The 24,028-nt window shown below is 39.7% G+C and overlaps 1 protein-coding gene across 5 annotated transcripts in view; it reads right to left on the bottom strand.

Annotated features, from left to right (window-relative positions):
- Window positions 1–447: 447 nt before the first annotated feature.
- Window positions 448–24,028, bottom strand: part of LOC106977942 (uncharacterized) — a 57,679-nt gene continuing 34,098 nt past the window's right edge. For 3 of the 5 annotated variants that reach the window (XR_008293027.1, XR_008293026.1, XR_008293025.1), the window contains one exon: window positions 448–6,818. Coding sequence is in view for 1 of the 5 variants with exons in the window: in XM_053209025.1 (XP_053065000.1) it covers window positions 23,351–23,373 (23 nt within the window). In the remaining 4 variants the exon portion in view is untranslated. Of the gene's footprint in view, window positions 6,819–21,162; window positions 23,374–24,028 lie in introns of those variants that run through there. The other 2 variants (XM_053209024.1, XM_053209025.1) reach the window with 1 other exon arrangement.

Raw genomic sequence — 24,028 nt, 5'->3', positions numbered from 1 at the left:
ACACCAGGAGTCTTAATTGCTGGAGATGGCTGACATCCCATCATGCAGCCAGTGGGGACAGACTGTCACCACATTAAAGCTGCCACCTCAAAAGTTTTCGAAGGGTAAGCTCCTTCCACTCTGAGGCCATTGAGGTGGTTGGATTCCAGGAAGAGTTCCATAGACCTAGAGATCCCTCTATAGTCGGAAGCCCTCCGATGGGTATGAAGTATGCACGCACAGGCTTTGCAAGTCAAGATTAGCCAGCTGTCCCTGCACTCGGCAATGCCAGTGGGTCACAGGAGGCGGACCTTTGGATTACAAGGCATCTGCCTAATTTCAAACACTAACCTACACAAATGAGCATATTTTCACTGAAGGCAGAACTGGAGTCATCTGCCTTTCCGGGGCTGGATCAGGAAGGCTGGCCTGCGTATCTTCCAATAAGAGACATCTGGGAAACTTGATGGCTGCTAAAGCCTGAGACAATAGCAGACAGTAAGTTTACATGGGGACTGTCTATGGCCCATTGAGGTGGCTGCTTCAGAATAATTTGGGGGGGGGTGGCTCCCTCCACCCTTGAGGCTATGTAGGTGGTTGGGAGTGGGCTATAGATCCACAGACTTGGGGGACCATACTTTTGGACAGCTTTTGAAGTATTACCCATCCATGGGACGAGTTGGTCAGGGTAGCCAGGCACCTGGAACAGGCGTGTCAGGAGAGTCCGGGTCACAAGAGCAGGCTTTTGGGGACACCTGGCATCTGCCTAATTATAAAGATTAACTTACATAAATGTACATATTCCCCTGGAGGCAGAGGTGAAGGAATCTGGATTGCCTTGCCAGTGAGGGGCCAGGAAGGCTTGCCAGTATATCTTTTAAAAAGAGACACCTGGAACCCTTATTCCTGGAGATCCCTGGGGCCTCATCAGGCAGCCAGTACAAATGGGGACAGCTATGCTCACATTAAAGCTGATGCCACAGAAAGATGTATGAAAGTGCGGACCTTCCCCCCCTGAGGCCATACAGGTGGTTGGTGTCCAGAGCTTTTGGTCCTGTAGCACCAAAGCCAGGCGTCAGGGTAAGGATTATACATTTGTGAGCCGTGTAGGTCAAAGTTGACAGGGACCTTAAACAGGGCAATTAGGGGCAAGGTCAGGTCACAGGAGGGAGCTACTGGGAGTGGCTGTTATATGCCTAATTCCAGGGCTTAACCTCCACAAAGGCATGTATTTTCCCTGAAGGCAGAGCTGGAAGAATCTGTACTGCCTTGCCAGGGCAGGGGTAAGTGGGATGGCTGGTGCACCCTCAGTAAGAGACAGCTGGGTGCCCAGATGTTTGGAGAAGCCCGGGACACCATTAGGCAGCCGGTCTAAATGGGGACTGAGAGTTGCCAGTTTAGGTTGGAGTATCAGATTTTTAGGAGGGGGGTGTGGGCTCAAGGTGGTGGGTGTTTGGCTGGAGCTTCATAGGAATGGAACACCTCCTTCGCCCATGCTGGGTGGCAGGTTGTGGACGGCACATGTGTGGGCCATATAGATCAGGGTATCCAGTGACCTGGAATAAGATGATGTCACAGGAGGATGCTATTGGGGATACAGTACAAAGTCCTAATGTGCATGGCCCACCTACCTATTGTGGAATATTCTCTCTGAAGGCAGTGCTGGAGTGTTTCAATGGCTCTTCCAGATAGAGGGTGCCTGGCAGGACAGGCCATCCCTCCATTTGTAGAAACCTGGAAGTTCTGGTTCCTAGAGAAGCCTGGGACCACTCAGGCAGCAAGTCAATATGGGGACTAAGTGTCACCAGTTTAAAACTGCCACCTCAGAACAATTGGGGGTGGGGGTTGGGCAGCCTTCACCCTGGAGGCTATGCAGTTGGAGACCTGTCTGAGCTCCACAGGACTGGAGTACCAGGCAGGCCAAGGACAGCTGATGGGGTGCTCATGCACAGGCTGCATACTTCAGGGTACCCAGCACCCTGGAACTGGGCAAAGCCAGGAGAATCCAGGTTTTAAGAGCAGATTGTTGCAGTCCATGGCATCAGACTCATTCCAAATCCTAACCTACACTAATGAACATACTCACCTGAGGGTAGAGCTGGAGGAGTCTGGGCTGCCTTTCCAGGGTGGGACCAGCAGGTTCGGCCGGGGTATCCGGTGATAGACACCTGGGTGCCTCCATTGCTGGGGAAGTCTGGACCCAATCAAGCAGCAGGTCCAAATGGGGACTGACTGTCATCAGTTAAAAGTTTTAGCTTCAGAAAGATTTTTGGGGTGAGCTCTCTCTATCCCAGGAGGTAAGCATGTGGTTGGGAAAAGCCTGAGCTCTGCAGACCTGAAGGACCCCCTCAACCAAAGACTGGCTGACTAGGTATGGGCTGTGCATACGTGGGAGGCACAGGGCAAGGGTATCAGGGACCTGGAACAGGTCAGTGTCTACTGCAGCCAGGTCATGGGGGGCCTATTGGGGTACCAGGCATCTGACTAACTATAAACCCTAACCTATATAAGTGCCACATATAAATGCCCATGTTCCCCCTAAGGCAGATCTGGAAGACTCCGTATTGCCTTACTATGGCTGGGTCCAGAAGCTGGCTGAGGTGTATGCTAATAAGAAACATGTGGGAGTCTTGATTGCTGCAGAAGCCTGGGACCTCAGCAGACAGTAAGTAAATATGGGGACTGACTATCCCTTATTTTAGTGGTTCCCTCAGAGTGGGCTCTCTCTACCTTTGATGCAATGCGTTTGGTTGAAGATAGGCTTTAACTCCACAGGCCTGGAGGGTCCCAGCTGGCCAAGGTGGCTGACAGAGTGAGGACGGCTCATATGGGTGTACAGATCTGGGTAGCCAAAGACTTGCAATAGGGCAATGGCAGGCAAGACCAGGTCCCAGGGACAGGTTATTGTTAGTACCTGGCATCTGCTGATTCCAAACCCTAGTCTAAGCAAATGCACATAGTCACTCTGTAGGCTGTTTTGTTTGGGGAGGCAAATAATGCTGAGGGACTGCTTTTGTCTTTTTTTTTTAAGATTTAAAAAGTTTTTAAGTGATCTGTGTACCCAACGTGGGGCTCGAACCCACAGCCCTGAGATCAAGAGTTGCATGCTGCACCAACTGGGACACTCAGGCACCCCATGATTTTGTCTTTGCCAGCAATGTAGTTGGGCTGGTTCACTGTGCGAATTTTGCAAGCCAACAGCACACAGAACAATTTCTGTTAATTAGTAATTAAAGAAATGACATACCCCAAAACATTGTTAATCACACGATCGCTCCAGGCAAGGGGAGATGAAAGGAATGGTGTAAATTTAGTTGATGTGTATATTTATATGAGTTGCTACTTGGGATTATGGCTTAGCCAACTGAGAGCTGATGTCCAGCTGCCAGTGCAAAAGTGCAAGTCTCATGTCGCTAGAGCACGTTGCTAGCAGTGACAGTCCTGGTATTGATGGGCAAGATGATCATCCTCGAGGGGTGACTGCACAGCTCTGGCCACCGTAGGTAGAAGTGTTGTCTTTACCAGGCAGGAGCTAATTGCCCCATGGTCCTCAGAGAGCTATTTTACATAAGAAAAGCGTAGCCTTGTGCAGACTGAGCACTCTCTTCTCATCCTCAGAAATGCTCTGTATTTGCAGTCTCGTGGCCCCTTGCCATAGTTCCTTCTTCATACATTTTTATTAATAAGCCTCCAGCAAGGCCCCTCATGAGCTGAGCTCTCGAGTTCTTATGGGTGAGGACAGATGAACTAACATCTTGACACCACTTACTTCATTCTTATATCAAAACAACTTTCTAACCAACTTTTTCTTGGTCTTTGTCATAAACAAGTGGATTTGAAATAGTATCAAGCCATTACACAACCTCTACCCGGTGATTTCAAATCACTTCCACACTAATTCCTAGTAAGGGCCTAATGCCCAGTACAAATCTAAGCTCACAAAAATATCAGTCCACTCTGTGATTCACATATGAACTTAATCACACTCATTCATCTTTTGAGGTTATTTTTACTCAATGCACATTCTTGTACACCATAGTTTAATGACCAGTTTAAGCAACCGTATTCCTAATATTATCAATAGAAACGTAAAGAACTCTCTACCATGGTACCATATCCAACTGCCAAATGAGTAAAAAACTTTCTTAAACCACTCAACTTCCTTGACAAGCACATTTCCAAGTAGAGATTATTTTTATAAAGCTCCAGGGGGCACAAGCTTGCATAGTACTGTCAATTGCTATAACATCAGAATTCAAGCCTGTCATTATTTTAGGGATGCACATTTTTGTTCTTTTCAATTCCTGCAAACTTATTTTGACTTTAGTAGTCTCATCTTCCAAATGTGCCATATTTGTCTTAAGTTTTCTAATGTATGATTTGCATTTATTAGTTTACTTTTAGTAGTCTACTTAGTAATTTAGTGTGAAATATTTCCCTGGTTATTTTAATAGTTCTCTTCTTTTTAAAAAAATTTAATGTTTATTTTTGAGAGAGAGGGAGAAAGAGAGAGAGAGAGAGAGAGAGTGTGTGTGTGTGTGTGTGTGTGTGTGAGAGTCAGTGGGGCAGGGGCAGAGAGAGAGAGAGGGAGACACAGAATCCAAAGCAGGCTCCAGGCTCCAAGCTATCAGCACAGAGTCTGATGCAGGGCTTGAACCCACCAACCCACGTGAGATCATGACCTGGGCCGAAGTCGGACACTTAGCCAACTGAGCCACCCAGGCACCCCTAGTTCTCTTATCTTCTATTGACTATAGTTACATCCTTTTCCTTCTGTTTTTACATTCATTACCTGTTCTCATTTTACACATCTCAGCATGTTTCATGTTCCTTATTTCCCCCTTGACTCCAGTAAGTTAGGGTGAGATTTGCCTTAGAGTGTATTATCCTGGTCCAGTTTCCCATATTATATATAACTGGTAGAGGAAGTGTCAAGGCCATAGCCACAGGTACTTGTACCCTAGGTATAGCCAAAGTCTAGTAATAATAAAGGTATTTTTGTTTCATTCCAACAAATATCCCTAGGAATGTGTTTTCCTTCTATCATAAGGGGGCTTTCTATGTTCTCTAGGCTCCAATCTCCCTTTTGATGTTGGGGATCTGTAAAAGTGTCGTAATCTAATGTCATGTTCCCTCCTTTAAGTGCCAAGAGTCTAATTTCACAGTTGCCCAGAAATCACAGCCGTTAGGATTTGCCATTAGTTGCCCAGAAGTCCAGCCATTTCTGGTTGGATTGTGTTATGTCAGACACATAACAGTGTTTCAGGTGTACAATTGAGTGTTTCAGGTGTACAACAGTTCTATACATTACTTAGTGCTCATCATAAATGCCCTCTTAATCTTCTTTACCTGTTTCACCCATCCTCCCACCCACCTCCTGTCTCCATAGTTAAGGGTCTGGTTTTGGTTTGTCTCCTTTCTTCTCTGTTTTGTTTCTTAAATTCCACATATGAGTGAAATCACATGACATTTGTCTTTCTCTGATTTATTTCACTTAGCATTATACTCTCTAGATCCATCCATATTGTCGCAAATGGCAAGAGTTCATTCTTCTTAATGGCTGAGTAATAGTCCATTGAATAATAGTCCATAAAGAAGTCCACACCTTCTTTATCCATTCATCCATTGATGGACACTTGGGTTGCTTCCATAATTTGGCTAATGTATATGATGCTGCAGTAAACGTGGTGCATGTATCTTTTAGAATTAGTGTTTTCATATTCTTTGGGTAAATACCCAGTAATGGAATTACTATGATAATTCTATTTTTAATTTTTTGAGGAACCTCCATGCTGTTTTCCACAGTGGCTTCACCAGTTTGCATTCCCACCAATAGTGCATGAGGGTTCCTTTTTCTCCACATCCTTGTCAACACTCGTTTCTTGTGTTTTTCATTTTAGTCATTCTGACAGGTGTGAGATGGTATCTCATTGTAGTTTTGATTTGCATTTCCCTGATGATAAGTGATGTTGAGCAACTTTTCATGTGTCTGTTGACCACCTGTACGTCTTCTTCAGAGAACTGTCTTCATATCTTCTACCCATTTTTAATCTCATTGGGTTTTTCTCTTGGTGTTGACTTATATAAGTTCTTTATATATTTTTGATATTAACCTGCTGTTGGATATATAATTTGCAAGTACTTTCTCCCATTCAGTTGATGGCTTTCATTTTGTTGATGGTGTCCTTCACAAAAGCTTTTTATTTTGGTGTAGTCCCAATAGTTTATTTTTGATTTTATTATGAACCTAGGTTTCCATATACTTGGGGTATAAATCTGTGGTGTGAGATAGAAGCCTTGCATATACCATGAAGGATAATAAGTGTTATGTGCTAAGTTTCCTATGTGTCCTCTATATACCTTACAATGTGTCCATGCTCTTTTAAAGTCTGAACGTAGAGTCCGTGGATCTATTCATTTTCCAATAGGTCAATATTGATTAAATAGTGTAAATTGGGATTATAGTAAATCATCTATTTTGTCCTATTTATATTCAAAGATATAATTGCCCATTCTGTGTAGTCAATATCTCCTCTTTTATGAAATACTAAATCACAAAGTAAATCAGGAATTAAGTTGGAGTTATTTCAACAGTCTCTACTACATATCCAATGTTTCATTCAACTCAGTAAGATATGATACGATATGCGATGTTACAATACCAACAGCCAGTTAGTAGTTCAGCCCAATCTTTATCCTCTAAGTCAGTGTCTAACAAGGGTATTGTTCAGGATCCTCCTTGACTCTTGTGGAGATTGAAGTGGAGGTTTCTACTTCTTCAGCTTCTCTAAGTATTTGGTTTCTCCACTGATTGAAGATTTCCCAGGGATTAGATGATGCTGATAGGAGAGAGTGGGGTGGAAAGATTGGGGTTAGTGATGCTGGTGATGTTGGTGATACTTATGAGTCCTCAGTTGCAAGAAGGTGACCAGAATGGTGATCCATGCAGGGAGTAGAGGATGTCACAGGCAATGCCATTGTATCGGACCAGAAAGCAGCAATCTAACCTGGAACTAACTTTGTGCAACTGCTATTACTGGAGCTGTTGAAGGAGTATCCATAGCTGCAATGAGAGTTGTATCCAATAGTAAGCAATAGGCAAAACATTATGGTCAGAGGTAGCATGCTGCACTAACCCACTTAATAATTTTGATAGGATTAAAGATGCATCCTGGATTCATGTCTGCAAAATAAAGATAGTGTCCTATACATTTTTAATTCTTTCATATTGTTCTTGCCATTCAAGGAAATCTATAGTTATAACGGCTATTATTGCTAATATTTCTCCAAGCATGATGACCCTGCATCATGCTTGGCTAAACATTTGGCATCTGGTGTTGATACAATAAAAGATGGTGTTTTTCACGTCTGAAATTTTTCTAGAGGCATGATGGTATTTTCTTTAATTTGAGGTAATATGCATTTTCCTTCAGTCACCCAGTAGGTTTTATTAGTGTCAGGTGCTATTTTATTTTATTTGTATACATAAATATATGTATATATACATATTTCATTTATATACATAGATTTTATTTTATACAGATTTTATTTATATACATAAATAATATATATTAAATATATTAATATATTATATATTAATATATATTATTTAATAATTTAATAATTATTAATATATATTTAATATATTTAATATAAATATATACTTAAATATTTTATATATATATTATATATATATAATCACTTTTCCTTTTAATTTAAATTCTAGATTGACAGTGCTAATGCTTGTCTTTGCGGGTGTCTGCAACATCAATTCAATAGGAGGTTTTCCATCCTTTCTATAGTTATGGTTTAGATATCTTACAGCTTCCTGATAGTTTTAGCCCAAGCTTTCATATTTAGATTGTTAGTAAGCAACCTAAGCCTTAGCTTGAGCAAGCCATTTTACATTTCCAGAGGCAGTTGGGTTATAGGGTAAGTAGAAGTTCCATATTCTTCCTTGTTCCTTAGCACATTCTTGTCTCTGCTTTCCTGTGAAGTCTATGCCCTGATCTGATTTTACGATGGTTGCTAACCTAGCTAGCATCTAGGTTTCTAATACTCCAAGAGTGGATCTTTTAAAATCATTTTTTTCCTGCAAGGATAGGGTTCTCCTATTCTTGCCCATGTCCCTACAGTGGGGCATGCATATAGTTATACTCGGATATAGGCAAGTGTCCTGTATAATCAATTTGTATAATTTGGGAGCGTCTGTCAGCTTTGACTTTATCTGGACCCTTCATAACCTACAACCTTTATACTTTGCAGTCCTCACATTTAATTTCAATTTGGAGTTTTTTTGGTGGGTATACACATGTGTCTTTCTCTAACCATGTTCTACAGCTGTGTGTGCAGCATGACCTGGTTGGCGGTCTGCCCATGCAATGATCCCATCAACTGGTAATGTTCAGTTATATGTTGCATTGCCCTTCTTGTATATGTGTGGTTATGCTTTGAGTTCGTTTCTTCCTTAGCAATGAATCATTCTCCTTTTATTTTATTTAATTTATTTATTTATTTATTTTTTTAATTTTTTTTTCCCAACGTTTATTTATTTTTGGGACAGAGAGAGACAGAGCATGAACGGGGGAAGGGCAGAGAGAGAGGGAGACACAGAATCGGAAACAGGCTCCAGGCTCTGAGCCATCAGCCCAGAGCCCGACGCGGGGCTCGAACTCACGGACCGCGAGATCGTGACCTGAGCCGAAGTCGGATGCTTAACCGACTGCGCCACCCAGGCGCCCCTAATCATTCTCCTTTTAGATTTTTGGAATCTTTGCCTCTTTAGCTGTCCAAGTGAGTGTCTGCTTGGTTATTAAATTTGGGTACTTCAGCATTGTCCTTGTGATGTGCAGAGACATGTGTGGAAAATAAGGAGATGTCAGCCAGTGCTATATTTTGCCATATGTCCTTACCCCATATGTTCTTATTTCCCATTTTCCTGTCATTTCCCCAACATGTTCCTGACCAAAGAGCTGTTCCATTAGCTACTGCCCATGAGTCTGAGGAAAGATATACCTCATTCTGATTTTCATTATCAGATTATTCAATCACCTATTTTATGACTATTTGTTGAATATATTGTGTTGATTGTCCTGAGACTGATTGTGTCAGGTTAGACCATCATTAGTCCTGAAGGCCACAGGCTGCCCACATAATTCAGATGGTGTCATGAAGGTGATCCATTTATAAATCATGCATTGTTGAGTTCCATAGACCAGGGTGCTCTCCATTGCCCAATTGCTTGATCTTGGATAGGCTCACCCCTTGAAAATTATGGCACCATTATTGGCTTTGCTGAAATTTCCTCAGTTCACACCAAGGGTTGACCCTTCATCCATAAATTTCCTTCTCAGAAATATACCATTTCCACATTAACAGTTGATGGTCAAGAGTATTTTAACCCTCTTTGTCAGGCGTCCGCTTTATCCATTCCAGAATAGGCTGTTGAAATTTAACTGGTGTGTTATCTATTAGTGGCTATGTATTTTTTAAAAAATTTGGGGGCACCTGGGTGCCCCTGGGTGCCTCACAGTTCATGAGTTCAAGCTTTGTGTCACGCTCTGTGCTGACAGCTTGGAGCCTGGAGCCTGCCGTTGATTCTGTGTCTCCCTCTCTGTCTGCCCCTCCCCACTTACAGTCTATCTCTCTCTCTCTCAGAAGTGAATAAACATTACAAAAATTAGAAATTTTTAACATTTATTCATTTTTGAGAGACAGAGTATGAGTGGGAAGGGGCAGAGAGAGAGACACAGAATTCAAAGCAGGCTCCAGGCTCTGAGATGTCAGCACAAAACCTGATGTGGGGCTCGAACCCATGGACCACGAAATCATGACCTAAGCTGAAGTCAGACAGCTAACCGACTGAGTAGTGGCTCTGTATTTTGTGGCCTTAGAGAGTGAGCATTTCAGTTGGTTGGTATATGTTCTTGGACCATGGAAACCTCTTAGTCCAAAATGAAGTTGGGTAAGATTTTAGGTCCTGCATTGTTTCAGTCCACAGTGACTATTCTGTAAACTCTTGTGAGTATAGGCACTCTATATTTAGAGTCCTCATCAGTTTGTGCCAGTATGTTAAGAAGTTGTGACAGCATTTTTCAAATAAGGCTGCCTCTTCAGTCTGTCCATCTAAATTCCCTACTCTCGTTATTTCACAAATGTGTCTTAATCTAATCCCTACATGCGGTACGTGCTGTTTCCGGTATTCAAATGGTTCTGTCAGGTTCTGAGCTGCTTCTTTTGTGGTAGGAGTTGGTTTGCAATCTGTCTTATTTATAATTGGATTTGGTATTTTTCTCCCTGAAGAGGACCAACTTAAGCCTAGAAATTTTATAGTAGTGTGGGGTGCTTGGCCATTACTTGGGTCAATTGTCCATCCTCTGAGTGTAAGGAGTTTATTTAACTCTATTGTGACCCTAGTCTATTCTTGCAAGTTATCACCATAAATATGTCCTCAATATAGGAAATGCTAATCTGTATATATGTGGTGTTTTTCATGAAAGGCCTGGATGTCTTGTGTTAGATGGTTGGGGACTATTACTGGGCTACTGTGGGACCCTAGTGAACTAATATTTTCTGCCTTCCTATGTGAATGCAGTCATGAATGGGCTCTCCTCATCAGTTGGAATAGCAAAGAACATGTCAGATAAGTCTATCATTAAGTAATCAGTTCCAGATCCAGTGTTGATAATATTTATGTTAGCACCTATATTCAGGAGTGCTCCCTCAATTTGGGGAGAGGGTTGGTTTAAATTCCTAAAATTTTCTGTAAATCTATATGATCCACCTGGCTTTTTAACAGGCCAGATTGGATTAGTATATGGTGAAATAGTAGGTGCAATAGTTTATTTAGGAGTTACTGGATGTTTTCCTTGATTTTTTTTTTTTTGTATGTCCTATTACCTCCATTGCAAGAACATTTTCTTAATTGGGATCTATAAGGTATTTAGCCTTAATGGGTGGTCTGTCATCAATTCTTAAGAATCTATGGACCCATGTCCTGGGGGTTAATTTTCCTCCTAATCCTTCAACTAGTCCCTTTTTAAAGAGTTTGCTAAATTTGTAGGATATCCCTGTATCATTGTTACTTGAGATGCAGTATCTAACAACATGCTAGTATATATAGAACTTTTATTTACAAAAAGGGTTTTTATTGTTACGGCCAATGTAACATACAGGTCAGATTGTCTCTGGCTTGGGCCAAGAGACCGAGACTGCTGAGTCTCTCTGGGAGACTCATGGGGTTTGCTCTTCTTTGGCTATCAGTGATTTGCTTATTAATGAAATTAGGTTTTCTATGGGAGTTAGTGTGTATAATAAATGAGTTAGCAAGCCTATATTTGGGCTTATTTTCTATAAGTTTATTTTACTCTAAAAGGTTTGTTTCCATTTCTTTGCCACTGTATATAGTTTTGAGGTTTCTAATGGGTTTCTATTTTTATAGTTGTTTTAAATGGTGGTAGTCTAAATGGTTTAGGTTGCCAAAAGTGCCTTGTAGATTTAGGTCTATGTTTTCTATTCTGATTTGGTCTATTTACGTTAGGTGTTGGCCTTTTTGTCTATATACACGAGTGTTAAAGCCATAACCTGTATCTTGACTCAGTTCCTCAGCTGAACTTATCAAGCCAATTAGTTCTCTTGTGTCTCTGGCACCTGCAAATACTGCAAATGATGCCGTTCTATTGTGTGGGGGCACAGATTTTAGACTGACCTTTAAAATTTTTCTGTTGTTTCCACATATAGCGGTGAGGATGTCTGTCCTCTATCTTAAATCATATTTAATAGTCCTAATTTCATTATTGTATTAGTAGTTTCCCCTGCTGTTTTCCATGAAAAATGTTTTAAGGGATAATATATTAGGTATAGGCCATCTTAATTTCCAGATTGCTGCTACCCAAGATCTTTTAAAAATAGTATTATTTTGTCCAAATGCTCTAAGGTGTCGATTCAATTTAGCATCAGTGGTGACAGCTCCAAGTTGTACAATCTCTGCTCCTGTAAGGACCATGTTTTTTCTTCAGGTCAAAAATCTCTAATAGCCAGTGGGTTTCTGTGTCCATTTAAATTTGTTGGAATTCTAACTTTTGTCATTTCTTCTCTGGTATAAGCTTGCTCTTCAGTGCATCTGATTGGTTCCATTTTCTCATTTGTTGTAGTTTTGTCTGTCTTTATGGGCCTGGCTTCTAGTTATTTAAAGTTACTGGGGTCAAAAGGGTTAAAATAATCCTCATCCTCAGGTAGATTGGTGCCTTTAGGATTAGGAGGTGCCTTTTTCCTTAGGAGGAAAAGGATCTGGGTTTCTTTCTACTCTGGAGATCACTTTTTGTTCCGGCACGTTTTCTTTCTGCCTATTGGCATCTATGTTACTTAATGTTCCTAAAAAGGGTACTGGGATGTCTTCCCGAGTTGCTCTTTTTAATATAGAATATAAATCCCTGGGTTGGGTGATCAGGCCAATATCTGGAATTTCCTTAATTTTAAGTTTTGTCTGGACTGTCTTCAATAGTTCTCCAGGGATCCTCAGAAATTAATATATAAAAAATTCGACCCCTAAACCACCTCTTAGGTGATTTTGGTAAAGCTAGTGAGTGAGGCATATTAATTATTGGCCTCCTGTTGCTCACACCTGTGTTTTAAATAGGTTTTATTGTAGAAACCTGCTGTTGGGGTGCAACCAGGGTATGTGTGGGCAATGTAGGTCAGGGTAGCAGGCACCTACTGTAGAAAGTTTCGGCAGAAGCCTGGTCACAGGAGCAGGCTTTTGGGGGTACAAGTCATCTGCCTAACTTCAAGCGCTAATGTGTGTATAGTCCGTCTGGGGAAGAGCTGGAGGAAACTGGACTGCCTTGCCAGGGTCCCGACAGGCAGACTGGCAGGTGTAGCCTCTAATAAGGGACACCTGGGAGCTTTCATTCCTGAACTCCACAATTCATCAGGAAGCCAGTCCAAATAGAGACTGAATGTCACCAGTTTGAAGGCGATGCCTCCTCTGCCCAGGAGGGGATATAGGTGGTTGGGGACCAGATGGTTCTCCATAGGCCTGGGGGGCCTGGGATTCCCAAGGCTGGCCGACAGATGCTTACTATGCACGCATGGCCTGTGCAGGCCATGATAGCTGGGGAGCTGGAAGAGTGTAAGTGTCAGGAGTACATATTCCTCCTAAAGGCAGATCTGGAGGAATATGAACTGCCTCGCCAGGGCACTGCCAGGCAGGCTGGTTAGGGTACCTTTCATTAAGAGATACTTGGGAGCACTGATTATTGGTTTTTGGGAGGAAATTTTTTTCTTTACCCTTCAATAGTCTTCTAACTGATCTAAGAAAGATTAATAGGAGAAAAAAACCTCTGATGTTTTATGTGTATACAGAGGCCTGATAATGAAATTAAGACCCAAAACATGACCACGTCATGCTTATGTTTTATTCAAAGAAACATAAATCTGTAATTGACAGGACAAACAAAATTTATATTCTGGAGCTTAGTGAAGAATTCTAAACAGGATTTGGGCTGAAGAAGTAAAGTATTTTGATTATACAGCCTTCTTGGTTCTGAATTCCCTAGCTCTGATGGTTAGGATGTCTCTTTTATCTGGTATGGGGAGAGTGCCTCTCACATGGGAGATCTATTTCCTGCTGTTTGGAGATAAAGGAGTGCCAGAGTGTTCTTCATACAGTAGCCAGTTTTTAGTAACTTTAAATCAAAATAATCAGTATGTCAAAGGAGCACATTTGTGGGGGGATGGTGGGCAGCTGGCCTTTAGCTATGGTTTCCTCCTCTGAAACTTCCCTGGAAGTTTTGCAAACTAAAATCTAAGGTTTTGCATACTAAAATTGGTAGACTGTTCCTCTCGTTGAACCCGTCTCTTTGTCCTGACAGTAGGTCAGTTCAGTTAAACTCATTTCAGGAGGCAGTGTGCAGATGTTTTCTCAAAGTTAGGCCTGTGGTTCAAGTAATCAGTAATACGTAATCTGATTAAATAAGAGTCATTTCAATGGAAACAAAATAAAACACTGGTTAAAGATTGGAACACATTATAAGTCAATTTCTAAATTATGAGGGTAGCCAGTTGAGATGATTTCCAGATGTCGGGATCAAAGTTTTTATAGGGAGTGAAGGCAGGCAATGGCATGCTGGTAGATTTTTTTTTTTTTTTTTTTTTTTTTTTTTTTTTTTTTTTGGTGTTTGAATGTCTGGTGATTTTTGTTAGTGGCCACAAAGTGGCTGCCAGCACCAAGAGTATTCATACATGAAGCTGTTGTGGTTATTTCTCTAAAGTTTATATAAAGTCATTCATATTCAGTTTGGAAGGCTTCAAGAAAAAGGGAAGTTTTAGTTTTCAATGATTTCAAGTCAAAAGGATAGGAGAAAATTGGAAAAATTAATTTGAAGAGTTGTATCCAGACTTTAGAAGAAACTAGAATAATTCAGGATCAAGTCTAGCTTACAGATAGAAATGAAAACCTTAATAATAGTGAACAGAATTAGAATCTGATATCCAAAAGTATGTATTATAGTTTCAATTGAAATGTAATTTTTCTCTCTATAATTACTCTCATTTCTACCAATAGGAAGACTAATTTGTTTGCAAATGAACTCCAGTTTCAATAAATCTAGCTTGCTTATTTATACAAGTGCAACAAGAATAGCAATCGATCATATATGCACTTTAAAAATCTGCTTGGCTGGAACTTTTCATAAGGAATTCCAGACTGACGTTTTAAAATGATCTTTTTTTTCAACGTTTATTTATTTTTGGGACAGAGAGAGACAGAGCATGAACGGGGGAGGGGCAGAGAGAGAGGGAGACACAGAATCGGAAACAGGCTCCAGGCTCTGAGCCATCAGCCCAGAGCCTGATGCGGGGCTCGAACTCCCGGACCGCGAGATCGTGACCTGGCTGAAGTCGGACGCTTTACCGACTGCGCCACCCAGGCGCCCCCAGACTGACGTTTTAAAAGCCTCTTGAGACGAAGAGGCCAAGTCAACTACTTGCCATCATACTCCACCTGTGGTACTTGATGTTTGGGTTAATTCCTGTCTTCTTGAGTTCTCTCAAAATATCCTGAGTTTCCTACACCTGCTAGGAAGTGACCTTCATTCATCTGGTAAAGCCGCTGGGATCCCTGTAAGCAAGGTATCAGGCCAATATTTCCAAGGAGTTTTATTGGCTTCAGAAAGTCAATCTGACTTAAAGCTGTCTGGTCATATCTCAGTCTACGCATGTCTCTCTCAAATAGGACATTCAAGTCAAAGCCTTGATAACATAACCAATCTTACCAATTGTGTCCTGTCACAGAGACTAGATTCTTATTGAACACATGCAAATAAATATATTGCCCTGAAAATATAAAAATACTCCCTGGGAGTTTCTGATTCTAGAGGGATCAGGTAGGGAGAAAAAGATAAATGTTTCAATCCTGCTTACAAAGGTATAATTACCAAATTAGTATAAGTAATAGTTACTTAAGAGGAGAGGTTTTCGTATATTTGGAAAAGATGAAAGATCCAGTAATATTTCAAGCAAAACATCATAAAAAAGTATAATTATCCTCCTCAGTTTGTTCAGTACTGTGTAACTGATTTTGATTTTTTTGTTAGCAGTTGTGTGAAGCCGTCAGTTTCTTCATTAGAGTTCTATAAATCCTTACACAATTCAATGGTATGCTCTTAAGGTTATTAGAGACCTGTATTCTATAGTACCTCTCAGAATCTTTCCTTTGAATCTCTTTCAAAATGAAGCACTTTTGTAAAAATAATTCTTTATCAAAATAAAAGAAGAATTCTCTAAATTACAAAGAGTCTCAACAAATGGCAATGGTCAAAGATCTGATTTAAGTTCATTATAATGCAACAAATAAGGAAATTTGGTTATTTCTGCGATATACAGCATTTCAAGATAGTAACTAGAATTATAAGTGATAACATGGATAATATCAGATTTCCAGGAGTTTCATTCAATTTATAGAATACTTATTTTAGTAACCCATGTTTACACAAATACAATTTAAGAAGGTTTAGCAATTCTTATTTGACATTGCTTCCCATGTGATTTCACATACCTAATTTATTTAATCTCTCTTTTATGAGGAGAGTAAGTATTGTGACTCGTTCCAGGGACTTGCTGAAAAATTTCAAAGATGGCTTGTGGTCAAAAGACTTCATCGAAAATTTTTCTTAATGTTTATTTTTGAGAGCGAGCAAACGAGAGCAAGAGTGTGAGCAGGGGAGGGGCAGGGAGAGAGAGGGGGACAAAGGATCCGAAGCAGGCTCCAGGCTCTGAGCTGTCCTCACGGAGCCTGACGCAGGGCTTGAACCCACAGACCAGGAGATCATGACCTGAGCCAAATTTGGACGCTTAACCGACTGAGCCACCCAGAAGACTTCACGGTTGAACTTAGTTTTGAGAAGTTTGTCAAAAAATATCAAAAGGTGTGGAAATTTGATAGGATCACAGATCACTATGAACCGAAGACTTCACAAGTAAATACAGAAAGTTAAATTGTTATAAAAATTCTTAGCTCTTTTAATATTAAATAGACTCAGAGTTTTAAAAGTAACCAAACATTTGATAAAGATAAAGCATAGAACATTTGCTTTCTAGGTAGATGACACTGTTAAAGAAAAATCTCTGTTTACAATTTCTTATTCAAATCAGACCAGTAATCTAAGAACACTTTGGTCTTTTAACAGCAAGACAACAACAAAACCCACAAATTTTAGTTTTGTACCAGCTTACTTTCTAAATTGACACATAGTGTTACACTCATTTCAGGTATACTACAGTGATTGGACAACTCTATATGTCGTGCTATGCTCCCCACACGTGTGGCCACCATCTGTCATCATATAGTGCTATTACAATGCCACTGACTATACTTCCTATGCTGTGCCTTTTATCCCCATGACTTATTTATTCCATAACGGGAAGCCTGGGTCTCCCGCTCCCCTTTCCTCTTTTTGCCCATTCCCCACCGCCCTTTCTGGCAACCATCATTTTGTATGCTGCATTTATGCTTCCGTTTCTGCTTTTTGTTCACTTAGTCATGTGTTTTCTTTCTACATTTCACATATAAGTGAAATCATATGGTATTTGTATGTCTCTGACTTATTTCACTTAGTATAACATCTTCTGGGTCCATCCATGTTGTCACAAATAGCAAGATTTCATTCTTTTTTTATGGCTGAGTAATAATATACTACATGTTCTTTATTCATGCATCTACCAACAGACACTTGGGTTTCTTCTGTATCTTGACGAGTGTAAGAAATGCTGCATTAAATATAGGAGTGCATATATCTTTTCCAGTTAGTGTTTTTATTTTCTTTGGGTAAATACTGGATCTTATGGTCTTTTTATCTTTAATATTTTAAGGAATCTCCATACTGGTTCCCACAGTGGCTGCACCAATTTTGTTCCCACCAACAGTGCATGAGAGTTCCTTTTTCTCCACATCCTAACATTTCTTTTTGATTCTACCATTCTGATAGGTATAAGGTGATATCTCATTGTGGTTTTGATTTGCATTTTACTGATGATTAGACACATTTAGCATCTTTTCATGTATCTGTTGGCCATCTGTATGTCTTTTTTGGCAAAAATGTCTATTCAGGTCCTCTGCCCATTTTTAAATCAGATTTTTTTTTTTTAGTGTTGAGTTGTATGAATTCTTTATATATTTTTTATATTAACCCTTTATTGGATATATAACGTGCAAATGTCTTCTCCTATTTAGTATATTGCCTTTTCATTTGTTGATGGTTTCTTTCACTGTGGAAAAGCTTTTCATTTTTGTGTAGTCCCAATAATTTGTTGTTTTTCTTTTCTTTCTTTCTTTTTTTGTTTTGCTTTTGTTTCCCTTACCTGAGAAGACATATCTACAAAAATGTTGCCAAGACTGATGTCAGATTAGTGCCTGTGTTCATTTCTAGGATTTTATGGTTTCAGGTCTCACAGTTAGGTCTTTAATTCACTTTCAGTTTATTTTTAGGTATGGTGTAAGAAAGCAGTCCAGTTTAATTATTTTGCATGTTGCTGTCCTGTTTTCCCAGCACCATTTATTGAAGAGACTGTCTTTTCCCCATTTTATATTCTTATCTCCTTTGTCATAAATTGACCATATAAATGTGGGTTTACTTCTTGGCTCTCTGTTCTGTTTCATTGATATATGTGTCTGTTTTTGTGCCAGTAACATACTGTTTTGACTACTACAGCTTTGTAGGAGGTCTTGACATCTGGGATTGTGATATCCATTTTTTTCTTCTTTTTCAATATTATTTTGGCTATTCAAGGTTTTTTGTGGCTTCATACAAATTTTAGGATTATTCTAGTTCTGTGAAAAAATGTTTATTTAATGATCCTTTTAATGTATTGTTAATATTTTGTTGAGTATTTTTGTGTCTGTTCATCAGGGATATTGGCCTGTAGTTTTCTTTTTTTGTAGTGTCTTTGTCTGGTTTTGGTATCAGGGTAATGCTGGTCTTATAGAATGAATTTGGAAGATTTTCTTTCCTTTTATGTGTTTTTGAATACTTTGAGAAGAATAGTTATTAAATCTTCTTTAAGTGTTTGGTAGAATTCACTTGAAGCCACCTGGTAATGGACTTTGGTGATAGTTTTTCAATTACTGATTCAATTTCATTACTAGTAATTGATCTATTCAGATTTTTTGTTTCTTTCTGATTCAATTTTAGAAGATTGGATGTTTCCAGGAATATTCAGTTCTATGTTGTCCAATTTGTTGGCATGTAATTTTTATAGCAATCTCTTATAATCCTTTGTATTTCTGTCGTGTTGGTTATTACTACTTCATTTCTGATTTTATTTTTTTCACCTTTTTTTTTTTGATGAGTCTGGCTAAAGGTTTATCAATTCTATCTTTCAAAGAATCAGCTGTTTTCATTGATCTTTTAAAAATTGTTTTTCTAGTCTATTTCATTTATTTTGCTCTGATCTGTATTATCTCCTTCCTTCTACTAACCTTAGGATTTGTTTGTTCTTTTTCTAGTTCCTTTAGGTATAAGGTTACATGGTTTATTTGGGATTTTTCTTGTTTCTTGAGGTGGGACTGTATCCTTTTATAAGTATACTTTGCTCTTAAAATTGCTTTTGCAGTGTTCCAAAGATTTTGAACTGTTGTTTTCATTTTCATTTATTTCCATGTATTTATTTCCTCTTTTAATGTTTTCATTGACCCCTTGGTCATTTAGTAGCATATTGTTTCCACATATTTGTGTTTTTTTCATTTTTTTTCCTTGTGATTGATTTCAAGTTTCATACTCTTGTGGTCAGAAAAGATGTGTGATATAATTTCAATCTTCTTAAATGTATTGAGATTTGTTTTGTGGTCTAATATGTGATCTCTCCTGGAGGATGTTCCATGTGCACTGGAAAAGAAGGTGTATTCTACTGCTTTAGGACAAAATGTTTTGTCTATCTCTTAAAGTCAATCTGGTCTAATGTGTCACTCAAAGACACTGTTTCTCATTGATTTCTGCCTGGACAGTATATCCATTGATGTAATTGGGATGATAATGTCCCCTAGTATTTTGTATTACTACCAATTTCTCCCTTTATGTCTCTTAATATTTACTCTATTTAGGTACTCCAATGTTGAGTGCATATTTACAATTATTATATTTTCTTGTTGGATTGATCACTTATTATGTAATGCCCTTCTTTGTCTCTTGTTTCAGTCTTTGTTTTAAAGTGTATTTTGTCCGGTATAAGTATTGCTACTTTGGTTTTTTTCCCTTTCATTTGCATGAAATATCTTTTTCCATCCTTTTACTTTCACTGTGTAGGTGTCATAGGTCTGATGGAGTCTCTTGTAGGCATCAGATAGGTGAGACTTGATTGTTACTCCCCCTTCCATCACCCTATGTCTTTTGATTTGAGCATTCAGACTATTAACATTTAAAGTCATTATTGATAGATATGTACTTACTGCTATCGTGTTGTTTTCTGGCTTCTTGTGTGTGTGTGTGTGTGTGTGTGTAGATCTGTATTCCTTTCTTTTATTGCTCTTTCCTTGTGATTAATTTCTGTAGTGTCCTGTTTGGTTTTCTTTCTCATTTTTTTGTGTATCTATTAGAAGTTTGGAGTTTGTGGTTACTGTGAGATTTATATATAACATTCTAACTTTATAGCAGTCTATAGTAAATTGATGGTCACTTAAGTTTGAACACATTCTAAAAGAACATTTTTACTACCCTTCCATGTTTTTTGTATATGTGGTCATATTTTACATAATTTTACTCATAATTTTCTTCTAATTATGGCCTTTTCTTTTTTCCTTAAAGAACTCCTTTAACTTTTGCTTGTCTGGGAAACTCTACCTCTCTACTTCTGAATGGTAACTTCACTGGGTGTTCTTGGTTGTAGATTTGTTTCTTCCAGCTCTTTGAATATATCATGCCACCCCCTTCTGGCCTGCAAAGTTTCTTCTGAAAACAATCAGCTGGACAGCCTTATAGGGTTTCCCTTGAACATAACTTTTTGCTTCTCACTGCTTTTAAAATTCTTTATCTTTAACCTTTGACTTTTTTTTAATTGGGCAAAGAACTTTATTAACCTTGTTTCAAACTTTATTTCCAGGCTTCTTCAGCTTAATTAGCTGCAAAGAATGAATTGTGTGTAAGTCAAAACCGAACAGAGCTGCAATGTCCAAGGGGCTTGGGTTTAAAAATATTAGCTATCTATATTAATTTTATCAGAGCCATAAACAAAATTTTAAAAAGCAGTCATAATACAAAATAGCAGCTCCCAGTCATTCCAAGTTTTATTTTCTTCAGAAGTTGACTCAATTCAGTTTGCTTCATTCTTGGAAGATTCATCAAAATTCTCCATAAGATCTGGAACTTCATCATCATCATCCTCTCCTGTAGCAAGTGGCCCTTTTCTAGCTACATGTTGTTTTCACAGCACTTCAGCCAGTCTTCTTAGACTAGTCAGACTGTCCACGCCAAGTTGGTTTAAGATACTGGGTAGCATTTCTGTCAGCTGCTCTGTCTCAGTGTGGCCTGTAATTGTGAAAGTGCCAGCGATGCCTGAACTTCGCGTTGTTAAAGTAGATCACTGCTCCTTGGTTTGTGAACACATTCAATTCTTCAATACCAGAGATATTGTTTACCCCTAACTTCTTTAAGGAAAACTGAAGTTGTTTTCTTTTTGTATCATCTGCTGTAGCCATTCTGTGAACCACCTTCTTCTTTCAGTGAGCAGCTCCCTTTCCATCAATGCACACTTTGCTTGCAGTTTGGCGACTTTCTCCTGGTTCACGATAGTTTCTTTCATCTTGCTGGAGTGGAAATAGGACCCGGGGTTGGCACTCAGGGGTCTTGGGTGGACCAGTTGAGATCAGGTACACACAGGGACACAAGATGGCCTAACTTTTGACATTTTAATTATTATGTATGTTGGTGTGGAGGCTCTTGAATTCATCTTGTTTAGAACTCTGTTCTTCCTGAATCTGGATGTGTTTTCTTCTCCAAATTTGGGAAGTTTTCAGCTATTATTTCTTCAAATACATTTTCTGCCTCTTTTTCTCTCTTCTCTGTCTGGGACCCCTATAATGCAAATGTTTGTTTACTTGATGTTGTCCAAGAGATCCTTTATCCTCATTAAAAAAAATTTTTTTTTTCCTTTTTACTGTTCAGCTTAGGAGTTTTCATTACTCTGACTTCAGATCACTGGTCCATTATTCTGCATCTGCTAATGTACTGTTAATTCCCTCTAGAGTACTTTTATTTCAGTTATCGTGGTCTTCAACTCTGATTAGTTCCTTTATGTTTTCCATCTTTTTGTTGAAGCTCTTACTCAGTTCTTCCATTCTTTTCTCCAGTCCAGTGAGCATCTTTATAACATAAGCTTATAATATAGCATCTTATATTATAAGCTTCTTTATAATCTCCAGCTTTATAATCTCCAGCTTTATAATCTTTATAATATAAAGCTTATAATATAAGCATCTTTATAATCTCCAGTCCAGTGAGACTTTAAATGTCTTCTCAGGCATGTTGCTTATCTCCATTTCATTTAGTTTTATTTCTGAGGCTTTGTCTTGTTCTTTCATTTGGAGCACATTCTTCTATCCCTTCATTTTGCTGGACTTTCTGTGTTTGCTTCTTTGAATTAGATGGAACAACTACTTCTCTTAAACTTGAGAAAGTGGTCTTGTGTATGGTCAACCCCTATGTAGATTATGTGTGCCTGGTGACTTTGGCTGGTTGGCTGGAACTGTGGCTGGTATGGGGGTCCTGGGGTATACCATCCTGGGCCTGTCCTGGTGGGATGGCCACAGCTGATGTGGGCATGAGATTGGTGGTCCCAGGGTTCTCTGAGCAGAGGGTGCCCTGGAAGGATGGATAAAGTTGAAATGGGTGCAAGCTGGGGTGTCCTGGGGTGCTCAGCAAAAGGGGTGCCCTGGTGGGGCAGCGGAAGCAGAGGCAGGCCTAAGCTGGGAGGTCCCAGAGTGCTCTGCACCAGAGGTGCCCTACAAGTCATCTGGAGCCAAAGTGGTATGGTTCTGGAGTGTTCTGGCATGCTTTACCTGTCACCTTGGTGACATGGCTGGAGCTGTAGTAAACACTGCCCAGGGCTAGGCTGGTGTGCACTGCACTGGGGACACTTTACTGAGATGACTGGGACAGGTGTGGGCTAGGTGCTCCAGGCCCATGAGGTGGTAGGCCAGCCGAGACACCTGGACGCTGCTTCCATCCTTTCTACCAAGGTGGAGAAGGAACATAAACGGTGGTACTCGCCAGCCCCTCTGACCCAGAGTTCCAACCACTCTCTTTCCATCTGGCAGAGTTCTAGGGCTGGATCTTCTATATTCTAGCTGCTCTTGAAACCACAGCTTTCTGTCAGTACCCAGGGGACCTGGGGCTGGTGTGTGGTAGGGGCCCAGGGTTCACTGAGGACATAGAAGGACAGCTATGGCTCTGGACGCTGCTTCCATCTGCGTTATCAGGGTGGCTGGGGAATGTAAACCAAGGTGCTCAGCAGCCTGTTGGACCTACAGAGTTCCAGAACACCCCTCATCACAGGGCAGGGTTCTAGGGCTAGTTCCTTTATATTCTAGTTGATCTTTTGAACTGCAGGTTGTTTTTTGTTTTGTTTTGTTTTGTTTTTTCTGTGCCCCAGGCAAACAGATCTGTTCATAATTCCTTGGGTTCTATTCCTCCTTGCTGCGATCTATAGCATCAAAGTGAGAGTTCCTTTCTTCCAGTGTCTGTCTCCATCTTTCCTGCCCTTCTCTCAGTCTTTGATTGTGCAGGAGCTTCTCAGCCCTCAGTTCTTCAGAGGGAATTACTCTAGAAGTAGGTGTATATTTGGTGTGTCTGCGGAGGAGGTGAGTTCAGGATCTTACATCACAATCTTAAACCAGAGCCTGTAAATTCACTAAAAAAATTTTTTTTAATGTTTATTTTTTAGAGAGTGAGCGAGCACAACTAGGGGAAGAGCAGGGAGAGAGAAAAGGAGAGACACAGAATGTGAAGCAGGCTCCAGACTCTGAGCTGTCGGCACAAAGCCAACACAGGGCTCAAACCCACGAACCTTGAGATCATGACCTGAACCAAAGTTGGACGCTTAACTGACTGAGACACCCAGGTGCCCCTAAAGAAATTCATTTTAATCTTAATCTACAATTCCTTTAAAGATTCCCTTTTCACAAACCTTTTATAACTTTCCTCTTTTATATTCAGATTTTTGTCCTAAGTTTTTCCTTTTTAAATAACCAGCCTCATGTTAGGACAAGATTACTTTCTTTTTCCAACCAAAAATGCATTTCCATTCCTCATACCTTCTTCTACCAAAAGCACACATTTTACTAGAGATGTTTCCCTTATTATTTTTTATATATACTCATGTGTATTAGACTTCTTAACTCTTAAAAATTTAATTTCTAGTAAAATCTAGGTAGTGTGAATCTGTTATGCCAGCATTTTTTAGATTGGCAAATTTATGAATACATTTCTAGAAACATGTGCTTCTTTATAATACAATCTTTCAATGAAGCACAAAAATATTTAGTAACCGATCCAAATGTATCTTT

Source organism: Acinonyx jubatus, chromosome E4, assembly GCF_027475565.1.
Source record: "Acinonyx jubatus isolate Ajub_Pintada_27869175 chromosome E4, VMU_Ajub_asm_v1.0, whole genome shotgun sequence".
NCBI lineage: Eukaryota > Metazoa > Chordata > Mammalia > Carnivora > Felidae > Acinonyx > Acinonyx jubatus.
This window is presented reverse-complemented; position numbering and strand designations above follow the sequence as displayed.